Source organism: Leiobunum rupestre, chromosome 3, assembly GCF_980474605.1.
Source record: "Leiobunum rupestre chromosome 3, qqLeiRupe1.1.hap1, whole genome shotgun sequence".
Classification (NCBI taxonomy): domain Eukaryota; kingdom Metazoa; phylum Arthropoda; class Arachnida; order Opiliones; family Sclerosomatidae; genus Leiobunum; species Leiobunum rupestre.
Genome location: NC_143386.1, coordinates 16,126,280 through 16,147,399, shown reverse-complemented (window position 1 = coordinate 16,147,399; position 21,120 = coordinate 16,126,280). Strand labels below are relative to the sequence as shown.

The 21,120-nt window shown below is 34.8% G+C and overlaps 1 protein-coding gene across 1 annotated transcript in view; it reads left to right on the top strand.

Annotated features, from left to right (window-relative positions):
• Positions 1–6,596: 6,596 nt before the first annotated feature.
• Positions 6,597–21,120, top strand: part of LOC149949680 (complement receptor type 2-like) — a 43,515-nt gene continuing 28,991 nt past the window's right edge. The window contains exons 1-6 of the mRNA XM_090167869.1: positions 6,597–6,730; positions 16,138–16,320; positions 16,388–16,567; positions 16,638–16,817; positions 18,030–18,212; positions 20,005–20,184. Of these exons, the coding sequence (XP_090023995.1) occupies positions 6,655–6,730; positions 16,138–16,320; positions 16,388–16,567; positions 16,638–16,817; positions 18,030–18,212; positions 20,005–20,184 (982 nt within the window). The 5' untranslated portion in view covers positions 6,597–6,654. The remainder of the gene's footprint in view (positions 6,731–16,137; positions 16,321–16,387; positions 16,568–16,637; positions 16,818–18,029; positions 18,213–20,004; positions 20,185–21,120) is intronic.

Below are 21,120 nucleotides of genomic sequence, written 5' to 3'. Positions count from 1 at the left end.
ACTATTTTATATTTTTGGGTTGTAATACTATTAGACAGGTGAAGCCAGCTCTAGAAAACGTCTTGAAAAAAACTGGCAGGATTGTAGTCGTATCTTCATTGTAAACAATCTACAGCTTTCTCCTACATGTTTTTGAAGAGTGACTTAACCTCTCTATTATCTATATAAGCACTACGCCATCGTCTTCCTTCATTTTTCTCTCATACCTGTGTCGCTTTTATTTTGACAGCAAACCAGATAGCTCACACTTTCTCTACCTACAAACAATCATGATAAAACCATTTTGTTGAATATTTCTTGTATTTTGACCGGTGACAGTTTCATATCTTCGAAGAAAACTAGGTCGATTTCTTAATAATCGGTAGAAATCTGATAAGAAGAAAGTTTATTTCAGAGTTGGTGATTTCCGACTAATTGTCGGTGATGGAGGATCTTTAATGGGACAAATCCTCCACCTACTTCCAAAGATAAAGACGAGCTCAAAGTGTCTTTCCGGTTCCTATCAATAAATATTTGAAATTGTTCAATGTGCGTGGTAAGCTAACTACTTTATGATATTCATTGTTTTACTGCTTTTAAGTAATGCTTCTTAGTTATTGAGACACCTTGTACAATGTACATTAACTTAATAAGCGCACTATAATAACATACGGTAAAATGTGCGTCTGCTCAATCACCTGTATTTAAAGAAAATTATATAAAATACCCGGTCGTAAGAATTATTCTTTCCCTAAGGAAAAATTCGACGAAAACGCTTCATTAATCACCATCTCTATTATTTATGAGCAATATTTCAATCACCCTGTACATTTAACTAATAAGTAAGCACATTATAACCACCTAAGTATAAATTTCACCATGATGAGCTTGTCCTTTAACAATATTAGGTCACTTAACAACCGAAAATTAACTTTACCACAAAGAAAAATAATTAATTATTTAGTTAAAGAATCAATTACCCTGCGGCCCTGCCCATTAATAGCAATATTTCAATCACCCTACACACCCGTTTGATAAGCACACTAAATCAACCTATAATTGTTTTTACCAAAAGCAACGATTTCTAAACCATGACCTCGTGCATTAAAAAAATTACCAATGAATATCATGCTTATTGACAAAATCTCCGAAACTTAACGCTGGTTCACACGGGCAATATTTTCCTGGTTTTACCACCTTTTCCCCTTGTTCTGGCACACGTGAAAACGACTATACACACCGACAAAATTTGCCGGATTTTACCACCGCGAGCGCTGCCGGAAAACGATAAAACGGAGGGCCGTTTTTGAGGCGTGTTAGGCTCCACCAATCAGAGAGCTTTATAGACCTAATGTGGGGTTTTTAGAGTAGTATAGGGTACAAACAATGGACGTGGTACAGCATTATTTGGGTTTGGAATATTTTGATTTAGATTTTGTTTAGGCCTGATTTCTTGCATGTTAGTTGGTGAAAAATTTCCGAGGAAGCTTGAGTTGAATATTGAAGTAGTACATATGATGAGGGTTGGTAGAATTCCTGTCTATTTTGATTCAAAGTATATGGATTAAAATGACCATGACTGAGTTCGGAAGGAGTTGAAGATATTGAGAGAGTTGGTGGGTGGTTATAGAATGTTGGAGTGGGTACTGATGATTTGGGTGAATTTGAAATTGGGCGATTAATTAATTTGTTACTATTATCTACGAATTTTTGAACTTGAGTGGTGACCCTATTTTCAATGAAGGTTTGTGTCGATCTCTATTCTGTTTGGGTTGATGGTGTGTTATTTTTAAGGGGAATATCAGGTGAACTTGTGAAGGTAGTTCGGGAGAACGGGAAATTAAGCGATTTCTTAATTCAGTACTGTTAGGTTTGGGGTTCGGTTGTTCAGTGTTGGATCTATTTTCGGGTAGGAAATTCTCGCATTAGAATTGAAGGTCGTTTCTGCGGTGACGATGGCTGGCTCAACATGAACTCTACAATTTTCATTTAGCTTGCCTAGGCAACCATAATAAATTAAATCCGAAATTAATTTTTCGGCGAAAATTCGTTGTTGGTTATCCAAATCCTTTAGTTGGAATTCCAATTTCCTAGCAGTGGCTGTAAAGACACCTTTCTCTTTATTTCTAACTGCTTATGAACTAGTTCCAAAAGGGCTTCTTTCTTTTTCTCCATTGCCATCTTTCTTCTTTTTGGAGTTTTGTGGTCTATCTGTCTCCATTATTTTTGGTTGAATTTTCCTCCAATTGTCTTTCTATACTTCTTCGTGTCGGTTCCTCTGCCATGGAAAGATTTCCAAGATTTGCTCTGGGACTAGATGAATCCGATCTATCGCAATATTCTTCGTCTTCCACCTAAGTAGCAACTAATTTAAGTTAGTCATACATTTACTAATTTACAGATGCCTTGTTCTAAAGAGGAATGGAAAGAAGTAGCCAAAGGATTTGAGCGGATGTGGCAGTTTCACCACAGCCTAGGTTCGATGTACGGGAAACACGTGACCGTAAAATACCAGCCCACAGTGGATCATACTATTACAACTTCAAAGGATTTTTTGCGCTATCTTGTTTGCAATTGTTAACGCCAATTACGAATTTATTTATGTTCACGTAGGAACAAACGGAAGAGTGTCTGACGGGGGTATTTTAAGCGAAATAGATTTTTATAAGAAGCTAATTTCAAATAGACTAGGCGTTCCCGAACCAGAAAAATTGCCAAATTAAAATTATGTAACTCCATACTCTTTGATAGGAGATGAGGCTTTTCCCCTTTCGGAAGTTATTCTACGGCCCTATCCCCAGAAAAGAATAACTCGCGAAGAGAGTATTTTTATTACCGTATGTGCCGCGCTAGACGGGTTGTGGAGAACGCGTTTTGTATTTTGGAATCGAGGTTTCATATTTTTTTTAAGCCAATGAACATGGATCTCGAAACAATTGACGCTGTTATATTAGCGTGCTGTGTTTTACACAACTGAAATATTGGTTATGCTTACAGTCCCCAGGCCATGCTTGACCGAGAGGATTTAGAAACAAATCGAATCATTCCGGGTGATTGGCGTGACAAGGGCGAATTAGTTCCTTTAATCAAGGTTCCGACTAAAAGTCCTCAATCGGGAAGAGTGCTTAGGGACACTCTTAAGGAATACTATTTCAATGAGGGTAAAGTTTCCTTTCAAGATAATATGGTTTCAAAACGCCAAGAAATACGTTCGAACCAGACAAATCTATAATTTTGTATAAAAAAATAAAACAAAATATCCTTACCTGATCAGGTTCCAGACTTTTTTCTTGAAATTCATCCATACTATATTTTCCCTTTCTTGAGGTTTCATCATCGGCAGTGAACATTAATAAATCAAAATACCACAAAGAAGGAACGTAAACATCGTCGGCTGATTTGCCGGTGCTTTTAGAATCTTTGACTTTTTTTAATTCTTGTCTAAATGAAGTTCTGAAGTTATTGATTTTCTTGCTCACGAAAGCCTTATCCGCGTCCTCATTTATTTCCTTACATTTCTCTACTAGCGTTTCATACGCTCGGTTTTTTTTAATGGCAGTCATGATATACATCACTTTTTACTTTCCATAAGCAAGCAAATGAACGGTAAATTTCTATAAATTCTTCCCAAAAACGCTTGTTTTTATCGTGGACATCTTTCCTCCTCCAAATAGTATTATCAAGTGAATGAATGCGTTTTGAAAAGGGCAAAAATACAAATACATTCGAAGAAAACATTCCTAGAATTTATATGAAGAAGCGGATTTTCCAGGGGGGTCTATTGTTTCTGACCACAGCGGCAAGGTCAGAAACGTAAAATAACACCTTTTAAAGTGAATTCGAAATTTTTTCAAAATAGGCTTGAAAAAGTATTTACTTCGCTTAAAACTTAACAGGAGAATTTTTGAAACTTGAAAGAGTTTTTACTTTTAAACTCTTTCCAATTTCAAAAATACTTTTTAAAAATATGAAAAACCATAAGCTATTTTAAGAATTTTTAATCATTAATGGATATTTCTATTAAAAGGCAGATTTTATATGATTTTGATTTTATTACTAGTTTAGATAGTCGCGTGAAAATTTAATTTCATTGAATTTAATTAAATTAAACTTGTTCTTTGTAACGTTCGAAAAATATTCTGTTCATTTTTAAGCTGTGATACCTTAGTGTAGTTATTTACCTACGTTACAATATCTTTTAAGGGTGCATTCTGGGGAATAGATCAATTACAATTGCATCTAAATCGCTAGGTGCTATAAGAAAATTGTAGAGCGTCACCGAAAACGTACAAATAGCGTTGGGGCGAATTTTTTTTTAATTCCATTGGGAGAGTAGTGTAACTTTATGAAAGTCAGAAATTTGTTAATCTGGTGTTCAATGCAATAAACACCGCTGAAAAATCGATGAGGCAATGGCGAAGAAGGTATTACCCGATTTAATTTCGTATGATGAAAAAATGCGTCTTGCTGAAACCACAGTCTTGCTCTTTGCGCCAACGGCAGTTCGTCAAGTTGTGGTTCTAGCTCATTTCTCAAGAAATCTAAATAACTCTGGCCATTTAGATTTTGCGGTAAGAATTCTGGACCAATTAACCGGTTTCCAACAAGACCAATCCAAACATTCAAGCGCCCAAATGGAAATTGGTGTCGGTGTTCATATCCCCAGTGTGGATTTGTGTCTTCCCAAACATGATTATTTGGTGATTGTAAGGGCCGTCTCTTGCAAACGAGGATTCATCCGAGAATAGCATGTTGCGGAGGAATTGTGGGTCGTCGTGCACGGAATTTAGCAGCCAGTTGCAAAAATCCAGCCGTTGTTGAGCGTCTCCATCTCGTAAACCGTGGTGAAGCGTTGCTCTGCAAGGATGGTACTTATGCCTATGCAAAATTTCCCAAATGCGAGTTTTGCTGCAAGCCAAATCCTTACTCGCCGCGGCACAACTACTACGTGGGTATGTGGCAAAATAGGTTAAAACGGTGTTTTCAAAGTCCAAATCCCGCTGACCAGGCCCATGAAATCGAGGTTGTACGTTACCATAATGGTGAAATTCATTTACAGCTCGCCTTACAGTAGTTATGGATGGTCTTCTATCTGGATGTCGTTGCTCAAAGATCTCACTCACTCGTCGTAGATTTCTTCCACCTTCCGCGTAGTAAATGGCCACTAGTTCCGTACGATCAGCTCTGGAATATTGAGGCATGTTTGTTAAGGTTGATTACGACAATAATGTTACACAGTTTGTATTACAGTTATTTAAATACTAAATAAATTGAAGGTTTTTACTGACCTTTAATCCTGTGGTCTATTTATCTTCTCACCTATCAGGGTTAAAATAGGTTTCGAATACGACTAGATGCAATAACAGGCCTATTAGATTAAAAACTAATAGGAAAAGTCAATAGCTAAATGAGCCAGATTGTGGTTTCATGACCCCCGAAATGTGAAATACGATATTTCAAAACGATGAATAGGGTGAAACGATTCGGCACATTGGCCAGCAAGGCTGCCAGATCTTACGTAATTTAAATCGCCGTAAATAATTTAATTAATTAATTTAATTTCTTCGCCATTGTCTCCTCGATTTTTCAGTGGTGTTTATTGCATTAAACACCAGATTAACAAATTTCTGACTTTCATAAAGCTACACTACTCTCCCAATGGAATTCAGAAAAAGTTATTTTAGCTTGCCCAACTTGTTACTTTTTCAAGTCGTATTTTTTCAGTAAAAAATACGTTTTTTTTTGCGCCAACGCTATTTGTACGTTTTCGGTGACGCTCTACAATTTCCTCATTGACAATTTTCTTATAGCACCTAGCGGTTAAAATTTAAATTTTCAAAAAAGTGAAAATATTTTTCGATTTAGATGCAATTTTGGTAGAAAGTGTCCCCCGGCACGTATAATGTACAGTACAAATTTCAACTTTCTAGAAAACATAGTTTTTGAAAAAAAAATCACTTTTTCGAGCAAAAAAAAACATCCTGTATAATATGTAAATATAATTTGATAATATCAGTTGGTTTTTGAGCGAAATAAGTTGTTATTTCTTTAATTCATTTGGACGTTGTTATTATTAATTCGTAAACCTAAAAGATAGAATTGTTTCCAAAACAGAATTGTATAAAGAAAAAGCCCAAAAATATAACAAATGATTGGGAATGTACATGGTCCTATCCAAAAAAAGCGGAGTGTCAGCTTAGGCTATTGTAAAGGGAAAAATATTTAATTTATTACAATTTTCAGTAAGCTGCTACGCATTTAGCACGCAACCGCCCTTTGTAATATAATCAAAGGGATATGATATAGATTAACCGTGTCATTTCAAACTTTTACTGATTAAGCATTGAATTCCTCGAACGAATCTTCGTGCGGAATGTTTGAAATCTCATAGGTCACCGAGCATTTCCTCTAAGCTACTGTCGTATTCGCAAAATGAGAGCTATCACTTTTACTGACAACTCTAATATAGCCGTCTGTCTTTGTTTTTGAGGTTGCAACCAATTCCGCGTTCAATAGATATCGACTCGTATTTCCATCTCATTTTATCACGAGAAAGATAAGATTATTGCGAGTGTATTCAAATGTAAGCCAATTATTATATAGAAATTAACCTTTACTGGCGCGCTGATAGACGTTTTACCGTTAGTGTGTCATGCAATACTCTTAAGTATCAAAATGAGACGGTATTTACTAAGTGTGGTGTTTCTTCAAATACTAATATTTTCTCTGGTCCATGGGCAAGAGGAAACCAGTATGTATGCCTTTGTTATTTGTATCTAAATTCAATTTACGTCTGGAAATATAGGGTGTTTACTAAAACAAGATGACATTATAATACAATATTTGTTTTCTGCCACAGTTCGATATTTTCGGTTCTTTTAATAAAACCCTCTATATTTAGCTACCTTCTGTAGAATTTTATGGGGATATTCCAAAGTAGCTTATGAAATCCACTATGTAAAATGAATTTGACCGAGGTGTTTTTCACGCCCTGTTCTAAACTATGACTTTGTCTATAATTTTTTAAGATTTCGTTTGGATCTTAACCGTTTGAAATGTTTACAATTCTTCCCTCTTTAGGAGAGTAGGTCCTTTTAATAAGTGCCCTCTAACGGAGTCGATCATTGGCGCGACTTATTTCCAAACAGTTAGTAATCGTACCACTCTACACCAAAGTTAATATAAACCTCGTACCCTAGATTCGAAATAACTGCCTCGCGTGTAGTCAAAAGCGTTTACCTACTTCCTACCAACTCCGAATACATTTGCTCGATAGGTACCATGTTAACCAACTATAGATAACCAAAGCCAACTTTGATGACGCGCGTCGTTTAAGTTGGCGGAAGTGGTGAAACACTTCGTTACAAAATCGTCAATCGGAAAGCTTGAATTCGAATCTAGGGTACGGAGTTCTGTATTATCTTTGATGTCACCAACGCCCATTACTTACTTGTCATAAAAGGATTCGAACTACAAATTGTTATGAAACACGATGTAAAAGAAAGGATTTTTTTCAAATCTTATAAATACAACATTCTACAATTTTTAACAATTATTTTAAAATTAGATTCTATTTAACAATTTTTTTGTAGAAATTAGTTCATAGAGTAAACCACTCACATAGAGTGCAGGCATTCAGCCAAACTTGTTAACACTTTTCGTACGCAACGTCTTGTTTTCGAGGCGTGAAATTAACAAGATGGCTTAAAGTTAATGTACTATATCTGCTCTATATCCATTAACGCCTCGAAAACCAGTTTGCCTGTTGGGATTAATGTTTCATACGCTTCCATGAATAAATATAGGGTGTTTTAAAAGGAGTTGTAGGGGGAGAGTTGAGAAGTATGCCTGGTTTTTTCCCATTTTCCTACGATGGATTAAAAAAGCGCCAGAGAGCTTCAAAGTGTGGCCTACTAGCCCCTGGAAGTAGGCTGCAACAAGTGCAAAGCCAAGCAGTAGGGACTTTAAATACTGTTTAAGTTTACTTTTATATGTTGGTTACTTCGATTTGTATATAAATCCTTAAACTTTTTGCATAACCTTTTACAACACCCTGTATAGTCCGAAGAGCGATGGTGTTATTTTTAAATTTTTAAGAGTTTAAACTTTGACCATAAGTCTTAGGCCTCGAAAGTGAGAAGTTGCGTACGAAAAGTGTTAACAAGTTTCGCTGATAGCGTTCCACTCTATGTGAGTTGGTTACTCTATGAAGCAACCCTTAATTCTGACCCGGCTTTAAGCCCAAAAGGCAAAGACTATACATATAAATAAACGATACCTCTCTAGGCTATTAGTATTAATATTTCCTAACGTTTCGCTGCATATAGGTATTATTAAAGCCACTATTATCTTCGACTATATTTAGTTCAACTAATAAGAAGCTAAACATTAAAAACTGAATATGATATGCTTTTCTAAAATTATCAAGTAAGAATACTGTCATAGTCAAATATACATCTTTATTTTTTGAGGCATATGAAGGAGATAAAATAGAGGGTTAGAACCACCCATTTAGTATCCCGTCTAATTTAGTTCATATAACCTTTTTTGGTCAGTACCACCCATTGAATCTCCCGTCTCATTTAGTTCATATCATCTTTTTTGGTCAGTACCACCCATTGAATCTCCCGTCTCATTTGGTTCATAAAACCTTTTTTGGTCAGTACCACCCATTGAATTTACCATCTGATTTATTTCATAGAACCTTTTTTGGTCAGTACCACCCATTGAATCTCCCGTCTCATTTAGTTCATAGGACCTTTTTTGGTCAGTACCACCCATTGAATCTCCCGTCTTATTTGGTTCATATCATCTTTTTTGGTCAGTACCACCCATTGAATCTCCCGTCTCATTTGGTTCATAGAACCTTTTTTGGTCAGTACCACCCATTGAATCTCCCATCTCATTTAGTTCATATAAACTTTTTTGGTCAGTACCTTCCATTGAATCTCCCATCTATTTCAGTTCATAGAAACTTTTTTGGTCAGTACCACCCATTGAATTTACCGTCTGATTTATTTCATAAAACCTTTTTTGGTCAGTACCACCCATTGAATCTCCCGTCTCATTTAGTTCATAGAACCTTTTTTGGTCAGTACCACCCATTGAATCTTCCATCTATTTCAGTTCATATAACCTTTTTTGGTCAGTTCCACCCATTGAATCTCCTGTCTCATTTAGTTCATAGAACCTTTTTTGGTCAGTACCACCTATTGAATCTCCCGTCTCATTTAGTTCATAGAACCTTTTTTGGTTAGTACCACCCATTGAATCTCCCGTCTCATTTGGTTCATAGAACCTTTTTTGGTCAGTACCACCCATTGAATCTCCCGTCTCATTTAGTTCATAGAATCTTTTTTGGTCAGTACCACCCATTGAATCTCCCATCTATTTCAGTTCATAGAACCTTTTTTGGTCAGATCCACCCATTGAATCTCCCGTCTCATTAAGTTCATAGAACCTTTTTTGGTCAGTACCACCCATTGAACCTTCCGTCTCATTTAGTTCATATAACCTTTTTTGGTCAGTACCACCCATTTAATCTCCCGTCTCATTTGGTTCATAGAACCTTTTTTGGTCGGTACCACCCATTGAATCTCCCGTCTCATTTGGTTCATAGAACCTTTTTTGGTCAGTACCACCCATTGAATCTCCCGTCTCATTTAGTTCATAGAACCTTTTTTGGTCAGTACCACCCATTGAATCTCTCGTCTCATTTAGTTCATATAACCTTTTTTGGTCAGTACCTTCCATTGAATCTCCCATCTATTTCATTCATAGAACCTTTTTTGGTCAGTACCACCCATTGAATCTCCCGTCTCATTAAGTTCATAGAACCTTTTTTAGTCAGTACCACCCATTGAATCTTCCATCTATTTCAGTTCATAGAACCTTTTTTGGTCAGTTCCACCCATTGAATCTCCCGTCTCATTTAGTTCATAGAACCTTTTTGGTCAGTACCACCCATTGAATCTCCCGTCTCATTTAGTTCATAGAACCTTTTTGGTCAGTACCACCCATTGAATCTCGCGTCTCATTTGGTTCATAGAACCTTTTTTGGTCAGTACTACCCATTGAATCTTCCATCTATTTCAGTTCATAGAACCGTTTTTGGTCAGTACCACCCATTGAATCTTCCATATATTTCAGTTCATAGAACCGTTTTTGGTCAGTACCACCCATTGAATCTTCCATATATTTCAGTTCATAGAACCGTTTTTGGTCAGTACCACCCATTGAATCACCCACCTAATTTATTACCTTGTTTGTCGTGTCACACTGTAAAAATTACAACAATATTGACGGTAATGGTGAAGAGCTTTAAAAATTTGCTACTTTGATCTTTTTTTAAAAAATAATAAATTATATGGTTATTTATCACTTTGACTTAACACGGAAATTACTTTACTAAAAGGCGTAACGAAATGCGTAATACAAATATTTTTATTACATTTGTATAGTTAAAAATAAGTACACTATTATTTCTGAATATAATTTTTGTTTTGAAAGTGTTTCTATAATTATAGCTTAAGTTTAAGGCTATTAGAATAATTATCCACAAAAAATATTATGATTAAGTGTAAATGTTTTCACCCATAGCAGCCGTCGAAGGCTTCCCAGAAACGTTTTAGTCGATTAAGGATGTCTAGATAGTTATCTATGGACTGCAAAAAGAAAAGTATTGAAATTTAAATAACTTGGAGTGTGGTTTGACACAAATCTTAACTGGAGTGACCATGTCAATTATATCTGTCAAAAATTATCAAGTTCCACGTACCTGATACGTAGAAGCAAGGAGTACTTCCCTAGAAAAATTTTGTTTGCGCTCTACTACTCGTTGTTTTATTCTTATATTATATACGCAGTGGTTGCCGGGGGTTATACCTCAAATTATAATTTGAACAGAATAAAAGTCCTACAAAAACGTGTGCTTAGAAATATATTTAATGTATATTGGAGAGCTGCCTCTAAACCATTGTTTCAAAAAAGCTAAATTTTAAATATATATCCAATGTACAATTTATCGAGCCTTAATTTTATCGAGGGGCTGATCACTCCCCTTAATCGGTGTACACTCTGTTAAATAAGTCTTCAGCCGTTGGGATTTTGGCACTTATTTGCGATTATCTCAAAACCTATGAATGATAGCAAGTTGAAACCAATTTTATTTTTAATATTTTACTACTATCTTTCATACCTATGTTTTGATTCACGTGTAGCATTTCCATATCCGCCGGAATCGCCAAAAATCGTTTTGACAACTTTTTTAATAATGATGTTACGCCCCTTAAACCTGCATTTTTCGATTCAAAAGGGTCGATTCATATTTGGAAAGTGCCATTGTTATCCGGCTACGTCAAACGGCTGCTAAGATATGGCCTATCGAATATTCGGGTCTCATTCGGAAAATTTTAAAATGCCTAATTAATCAATATTAATAATATCTTATTGTTGAGGAAAAAACAACATTCGTCGTTTCATTGCGGGTAACACAATAAGCATATATATATATTGATTTAACGAGTTGTTGGAACGCTGTGGTTATATGCCGGATTAATAATATTGATTAATTAGGCATTTTAGAATATTCCGAATGAGACCCGAATTTTTGATAGGCCATATCTTAGCAACAGTTCGACGTAGACGGATAACAATGGCACTTTCTAACTATGAATCGACCCTTTTGAATTCAAAAATGCATGTTTCTGGGGCGTAACATCATTATTAAAAAAGTTGACAAAACGATATTTCGCGTTTCCGGCGAATATGGAAATGCTACACGTGAATCAAGACATAGGTGTGAAAGATATTAATAAAATATTAAAAATAAAATTGGTTTCAACTTGTTATCATTCATAGTTTTTCAGATAATCGCAAATAAGTGCCAAAATCCCAACGGCCGAAGACTTATTTAACAGAGTGTACAAGCCCGTAGCTTTGACTGCACTAAAATGATTACGTAGGTGAGTGCAGATTTAACACTACCAAAAGCTGTACTCATTTTCATATTTATATAATCGGTGTACAGATTTTAGAGAGTGGTTAGCCCCTCGAATTTTATATATAAAAATACAAATAGTATCTCTGACAACCTCTTTTCATTTTTTGACATAAAATTAGGTACTAGATCCGAATACAAACTAAATCTGCCACAAAGTAAAACGTCGAAAAATTACTTCCATATTTTATTACGGCGCTAAACTTTACTAAGAAATTTACGAAAAATTAAAAGATCTAAAAACAACCCATTCGTTTAAGATGATTATTAATTAACTAGTTGTCTATTCGGTTTCTAATTTTTCTTCTTTGTTTTTTTAACTTGTCTAATTATTATTTTTAAATGTTATATTGTTTTATCATATTCTAACTATAATAAATTGCAAACTTTTCTTTAGAAGTAATTAAATTTCAATACAAAATTATTTCGTGAAATTTGCACATTTAAGAAAGAAAAGTGGTATTTATAAATACAGTGGTATAACCGGTTACAGAAAGTTGAGCCTTTCATCAGTAGAGGTTAAAGCTTCATGTTTTATACAACGGGATTGTACCTTGCTCATAAGGACTAAGTAAATTTAGCAAAGCGGGAAACCTTGAAATAAAGACCCATAATCCATTTCAAAGTTCTACAACCAAAATTGTGAGAGTAGTTGTTGATAAAAGGGTAAAAAGTTAGTTTATTAATCGGTTTCTAAGATATCGTACCGGTATTTTACGAACAAAACTCTCAATAAAACATAATATACTGTTTTAAGATTGAGCTACCCTTAAATCATACTCATTCCAAAATTTATTTTGGTTAATTTTTACATATATTAGAGTATTAGCGATCATTAGACCTAAAACATTTTGAATCTTTTAAAACACTCTTTAGAGTTTGACAAACCAACAAAGAATAATACATCTAAATCACCTATCAATTATATCGGGTACGTTATGGAAATGTTAGATGTGCCAAACATTTTACCAAGCTTCAACAGCGATTTCTTTACATAAAATTTAATAGGTTGACTCTGAAAGTTAGTTTTTAAAATCCCCATCCTTACTCTGTCGTTCACTCTTAGCAAGATCAAGGAAACGAAATTTTAACTCATTGACTTTTGGAATTGATCTATTAATAAATGTTCGTTTTAAGAAACTAAGTAATTTATGAATATTACATATTAATTTTAAATATTAATTAAAGATATCCGAATTTTAAAAAAATACCGATAAGTATCCATCGTTATCAAAAGTGTCCTCGTTTACACCTTTTTAGAGTTGAGCAATTGTCCTCAAATAGAGGAACATTATTAGACTTTTAGCGGTCCTCAAAACAGAGCGGATACACACCGAGTATATGGCTCAAGACGTAACAATGCAATTCAAATATAGATTGTCTAATTAACGATGTATTCTTATTTTTAAAAAGAGAAAAACGAATTTTTAAAGTGCACAATAAATTTTATTTTAAAACATTCTTCACCCTTGTTTGTTTTAAATTAAAATTTATCTTGTGCACTTTAAAAATTCGTTGTTCTCTTTTTAAAAATAAGTATATCTGTGCAAGTCGCTTAAGACTTTATTAATAACGATGTTTTGTAATTCTGTGGTAAGCTAAGTTGGGCAAAACATTGAAGAAATTTGTTGCTGTTACATATCTATGTATTAATTTACAGAAAATTTAAAAATAAACTGGAAATTAAATATAGAAATAGGTTCACCGATAATATCCCAAAAATCGTCTCTACAACGTGAAACATGTACAGATTTCAAATGCGAATGACTCAGAAGGTGGTATTTAGGTGAGAAGTGGAAAGAATAATCGTGCTAGAGTCAGATGGGGCAGTTAGCCACCAGAGGGCGTTTTGCTCCAAACGTGGTCTATATGAACGAACGTTATAGTCTATGTAATGAGTAAACGTATATGAAATAGTATTTTCTAACTAAGATATATACACCAAGACCCAAACAAAAGTTAATTTACAAAATCTGTTCAGTTTATAAAATTGGAAGAATTACCTGAAACACAAAATTTTCTGACAGTCAGAAATATAGAACTCTACAGAGGGGTTACCTGTCCTGTTGTCTAGAATTCACGCCTTAATTAAATTTACCGTTAATATAAAAAAATCAGACGAAAATGAAAAGTAAAAAGTTAGACCAAATTTGAAACAAGCACCAGTTTATTTGGGAATTTTTGTTTCCGAAAACCAACTTCGTTTTGAGAACACCCTAGCTACTCTTTTACGCGATATTGCGAGAAAGCAACACAATCTATCACAACATTAAAACTGCATTACGCCGATGCATAACACGAAGAGCAAGCTATTTAGCACTGAAGAAGTTGGTAAAAAAAATCGCAGTTGGCAAATCACCGGTTCTGGATTCACAAAATAAGTGTATGCGTCATTTTGATAAAAAGTTCAAGTTTAGGGTTTGAACTTCTTTCTATTAAAGTCATATGCTGGAATGGGTTGCATTCTCGTTGATATGGAACCTTTCTACTCGAAATAGTGGAGCCTCCCAGGAAATCACCAAGAAGTAATATTTCCGAGAGCCTGCAGGACCCGCCGGATATTGTTTATATAATGCTTGTTGTAATAATCGAAACTTTTCCCCTGTAAATTGAGCTTCGGATTTTTTTCCAAGGTTTAATATTTGTCAAAAAAACTACCTGGTTAAAAGGGAACGCGTGTTGCTACCGCAAAGGGGAAAAATTTCCATTATTTTAACAAGCAGGTCCTGGCTCTCGGTAATAATAATTCTTGGCGATTTCTTTGGATAATCATTTATTGTAGCGTCTATTGGAAAAGACAACGAAGGAGCACCAAAGGTGGCTAGGGAGAAAAATGATATGATCTTTAAAACATTCCGCATATCCAGAACCGCAACACTATACAGGGTGTTTCAAAAGGTTATACACAAAAATTAAGGAGTTGAAGGGGGTCTGTAGGTGGTCCAGGAAAGGTACCCGAACCAGCGCATCCCCGTCTCACGAACTTTTAACAATGTCCATCGTCGATTACGTGAGGCAGGCACATTTTAGGTACGTTACTTAATTTTTTACTTAAAATTATCTGTGACTGGTTCGTTACAAACGTATTGTTCGTTTTACAGAACTGGAACGAAGTAGGTCGACCACGGGTTGCCCGCAATGTTCAGTTTGTTTTGTGCTTGTTTCAGCCTACTTCCGGGGGCTAGTAGGCCACACATTGAAGCTCTCTGGCGCTCTTTTAACTCATCGTAGGAAAATGAAAAAAAAAACAGGCATACTTCTCAACTCACCCCCGACAACTCCTTAAAATTTTTGCATAACCTTTTGAAAAACCCGGTATATGCTACGAAAATAAATTTCCTTTCTTGTTTCATCTAGGAGCAACAAACACAAGGAGAACGCAGCTAGCTTTTAAACACGCTAACGAAGGGTTGTGTACCAATTTCATTGGACGAGCGTCACGAGCATTTACACTGAACGTTTTACGGGCGGGGGGGAAGACAATTTCCGAATTTTCCCCTTCCGACGGCAGCAGGCGCTAAAGCGTCTAGCCAATGAAAAACGTACACAAGAAACTCCACGACTTTTGACGGGTTGCGTTCTCCTTGTGTGGGGTGCTGTGTTTGTTGCTCCTAGGTTTCATAGAGAAATAGACAGTAATGCATGTTCACCTTAAAAAACTACCATAACTAGTAGCAGTGTATCTTATTTTCCTTACTTACTGCATCAAATATAAAATTATATATTAACTTTTAAACGTTTCCAACTTTGGTCTCCAGCCCTTCTATGTCGAGTATTTATCGAAATACACGATCAGTTCTTTATTATGCATATTAATTCCACTCGATTACAATATTCCTGGTTCGCGATTATCATTAGCTCATTGATGCTATATTAATGAACAAATATTGTGTTTCTTAAGCCTCAATATTTTTCCTAACAACAAACCCCGAAACACAATAAGGGAAAGAATGTTGTTGCTTTTATCTTTGAAAAGTCAGAGTAAATGACGAGCGAAAAGTCGAATAAATTTTCAGAACGCATTTAATTGATTAAGTATGATGTTAATTTCACAACTTATCTACCAAACCAAAAGCGATATTATTAACAACAACAACAATGGAATTAGCAACAATACTGTCAAAGGTTACACGTTACCATTCCATGCCCGTTTAAATTAGAAATCACCTGTCCGAAAATCGAAGAAACTGGAAATGAAGAACAACTCGGTGCTAACTGCACTTCGGGAACAGTCAAAAAAGTCTGTGAAATTAAATGCAAGGAGGGATTTAAGCTGAATGGTGCCGCTAAAATAGAATGCCAACCAAACGGATTCTGGTCAAATGACATTGGAATTTGCGAAGGTTTGTATCTGAGACAGTGCAGAATTGTGTCGTATAATTATTACATTAAAATATTCTCAATTTTAAGAAATATTCTGCCCTAACTTGGAAAAATTGGGAAAGGATGACTTAAGTGGAAAATGCGTGTTAGCAAAACCCAACGACTCCTGTAATATTACATGTCGTGATTTCGGTGTATTGAAGGGAAAGTCAGGCGTAACTTGCACCGAACGTGGAGTCTGGGACGGCGATCTCGGAATTTGCGAAGGTTCGTATTTCCTGGGTGCTTTAAATTATGCATTCAACTAATTTGTAATCGTTCTTTTAATTTTTTCAAGATGTTTATTGCCCCGAAATAAGAAGCTCGATCGGCAGTCCAATAAGCGGAGAATGTGAGCTAGCTAGACCCGGAAGTACCTGCGAACTGGCTTGTACTGAAAATCAGAGAATCACTGGTTCGAAGAAAATAGATTGCCGGAAAAATGGAAGGTGGTCTGGCCGTCTTGGAAAATGTGACGGTTAGTAAAAAAATTAAATACATATAGATTATCAGTAGGTAAAATGAATCTAAGAGTTATTTTAAAAATGAAAAGGTCACTAAATATATTGATTTGTGACTCTTTATTTGGCTTTTAAGAAAAATGTGATTTTAATTTTTAGGAGGGTTAACTTTTGTAAACTGATCTTCTTCGTGTTGAATATGGGGAGGTAGTTTTTAATTATTTTAAATAACTAAATAAAATGAATACTGTTTTTTGGGGTTTTCGCTAGTGATGTAAGTCGGGTAAATACCCAGTGGGTAGGGTATTTTTAAATAGGTATTTACCCGGGTATTTACCCCATGCACGGGTAAATACCCAAAACTAGGGTTTTTATGATTAGGGCGTTAGTTAGTATCGGGTCGAGTGGAGCTATCTGTTATCCTCCTTGTCTACATCTTTTGCTTGGTTTGGGCTTATTAGGTAGGGAAATTTGGGCAAACTACATTTTTAAAAGCAGTTTTTTATTAGTCAATTTTATTTCTAGCCTGGGAGTTATTCAAAGATAAAAATAAAGGTGTTGCTTTCATATATATTGCTGTAAGGAATACAAACATTCTAATGTCTACAAAATGACAAAGTATATCAGAAAATGTTTTAATGGCCCACATGAAATGAATAAAATCCTTAATTGCTCATGTTACTGTTAGTGTTAAGCCTGGTAATAAAATAGTCATGATGAGGAGTCTGAGGAGAGCCAGGGGCAGCAGAGACTGAACTTTCAAGTGATCATCCAGATAATGAATACATAATATTTAATAGTTATCTCATATGTAATGTTACTATGTAAAATTTGCAAAAAAAGTAAAAAAACCATAATTAATATTTAATATGAGAATAACTTGATGTGTTTGTGGGTTTTTCAATTACCATATTCTTAATTGAATAAATTAAAAAATATTTAACAAAGAAATTAAAGGTGTTTATAAACACCTGGGTATTTATGTATTTTGGGTATTTACCCGGGTAAGTACCCAAGGTATTTACCCTGCGTTATAAATACCCGGGTATTTTACATCACTAGTTTTCGCTATTATAATTACATATAAAACATCGATTAAATTAAATTGTTAGGAATCTGCAGTATCTTATATGATATTAAACGTAAAAAGTTAAAACAATTAACCCCTTGGCAGCGTTCCCTGTTATTATTAATGATAAATTTAAATGTATCCAACTGTTTTTTTATAGATATAACGTGTCCTACCATCCAAACAACTAAAGTAGGTGGCGAGAAAGAAACGTGCTTAAAAAAAAAGCCAAACGAATTATGCACAGTTTGGTGCGACGAAGTAAAACAAAGGATAATTGGATTTGAAAAAACGACTTGTACGAAGGATGGGGTGTGGACTGAGGATATCGGATTTTGCGAAGGTTTGTTGAAAATAATATACAATCATTATCGTATTTACTATTTTATCGATAAAATTTACGCTGAAATCCCTTCTTTAGTAAAAAATATGCCAACTATCGGCGGTAAACCAAACTATTTCCAACTACCGAATCATAATGAGTTAATACGTTCTGATAAATTCACATTTTGGGGGTTTATTAACATATAACTATTCCCTATCAATGCTGTCAGACATTTCGTCTGTTCCCCCCCAAATAAAGAAAGCTATATTAGTGGGTTGCATTCTTCTGAACAAAGTAATAAAAAACAAGCTCATTTTCTGGCGATGTAGGTTAAACACGATTGAAGAAATATTTTGGTTATTTCAATGTAGCCCTGAACATGTTACACTGATAATGACTTATTTTTATCCCTGAGATAGAAATATACGTCCGTTATGTTTGGTATTTTATCGTCTTGACTCTTGAGAGGGCAGGCGTATTTTGGAAGAAAATACAGCTAATTTAGCTGTTTGGGTTTTTAGAAACACGGTCGCGATTCTCCTCGAAGATTAAAAATAGGATATCGCGCGTAAAATAGAATTTACATTCGAATATATATATATATTTGATAAGGGATAATACAATAGTCTTGTTTTTGAAATTATAATTTCCTACCCAGTGTGTAAAATGTCATAATATTTTACGTTTTTATATATTTATTGTATAATATGATATTGGTGCTGCTTAAACCGATGGAATTGTTTGTAAACATGGTCTGTAGACCGAATAAAATTAATGGTTAAGAACTCATTTAGATATCCTATGGTTTGTTGGAATTAAAAGGTATTCAAGCCCAATAAAACGTTCTATTGTCGTTGCTTGAAATACGTGTTTCGATCAAGAATATTTTTTCTAATTTAAAGGAACAGGAATTTAAAAAAAAATTGTATTGTCAACCAATCTTTTATATCACGAAAGTTCTGTCGCACGGTATTAAACTTTCCCCTTAAAAATATTTTCCGCAGACCAATATGTAGAGCTTTCCTTCGAAAATGTAAAAAAGCGGTTATACAGAGAACTATTTAAACAACTCCATTATTTTAGCGGCTAGACTAAAAAATTCTAAAAGGAAGAGAAGGGGTAAAAAAAAGGTAAAAGGAATTTAATGATATCACAGAACTTACGAGTTGCTCGGAGTAATAGGTCTTCGAGAGTAAAATGAAGGCCCGAAACTCAGACCTTAGAGGCAAAAACGGACTAATAATTAAAGAAATTAGCCAGAATCTCCAACAGTATAACAGTGTTGTAATATTTGCGGCTCATCAATACTGGCTTGTGACTAACCAATCGAAACGAGAAGCTAAGTTTAAGAATTTTTGCAAAACCATCAACTATGTTGGTGATTCTGGCTTATTACTTTAATCTTTAATTCGGTCTGAGCTTCACGGCTTAAGGTTTTTCTCGCAGACGTATCTGTTGCAATAAACCGTTATTTTTTGTATAATTAGTTATTTTTTATATCTTTAAATTCTATTAGGGCTTATCGTTTTTGTGCCCTTACATTACAGACTTCGTTACCTCTTAGCATTTTGTTACTTTTGTTGGAATTCTAGTCCATTGGGGGGGGGGGGGGGAGTCGTATTAACTTGACAAAAAAAGTCCAATAGAAGTATTTAACTCGAAAGTTAAATGGTTAATTATACTTTTTTTGAAACTTACATTTTGTGAAACCTTTCACATGTAATGAACAAACAGTTTTTATTAGGCTCACAGGTCTATTGATGGGGTATTTCTTATGAAGCTATTTAATTCATTTTGTTTTGTAATTCAGACATCTATTGCCCTGATATCACAAAACCTGAAAATGGCGCCGTGTCTGGAAATTGCGTGTTAGGTACTCCTAATGACGTATGCAGGCTCGAGTGCAACGAAAAGTATAAATCGATTGGTCCAAATTCTGCAAATTGTACAAAGGAAGGGTTGTGGAATTGGAAACTGGGACCTTGCAAAGGTAAATTGTATAGCGTTTCTCAATTGATAACATGTTTCACATCTCAAAATCAATCGAAAGATTCAAACTTATTTTATTGTTCTAGGTTTCAAATACCAACTATTAATTTTCTAGATTTTTTGAAATCTTCTTTCAAATGAATATTCAATAATTCCCAAATGCCATTTTCTTCAGAGATTTTTGAAATAGTCTTTCAAATGAATATTCAATAATTCCCAAATGCCATTTTCTTCAGAGATTTTTGAAATAGTCTTTCAAATGAATATTCAATAATTCCCAAATGCCATTTTCTTCAGAGATTTTTGAAATATCTTCTTATCGCTCATAGAAGAGAAGAACTAGCTAATTATTTTTTCGATGATAATTGATCGCCGGGAATGACCATGGTTGGAAGCGTTGAAAATGAATCTGCCTCTAGTTTTAAATATTCAAATTCCCTTTAAATTTATATTTGAAACATTAATCTCGTATTGCTTAAACATTATTGAGGAAGCGTTTGCTTTCTTAAATTCTAGTTTGAGAAACACGCTTTAATATTTCAATTTATGCTCATTATAAGGCCTATTCCACCGAGCCAACATTTGTGACCACAATTTCAATTTGAACTCGTCAAACACGTAGAGTTTTTGCTCACACGTTCCACCAAAATGTCGCTAAACTTGAAAAATAAATAATACAGTTACATATATAAATATTATCGGTTTTACCAAGAATGTATTTATTTATACTCGGGGAGAATGAATATGTCGAGACTATCGATGGACACGTTGAGGCCCTAACCCCGTCACGCTAAAAGGGGGGGGGGGGGAGGAGGCGGTTTAATTTTTTACGTCCTCGCAGCAGCGTTAATCGCGTCGAAAAACGTAATTTTTAAGAACCAATGAGATTGCAGTAATATTTGATTTTATTAAAGCGGTAGAGCATACCGGAGACCCC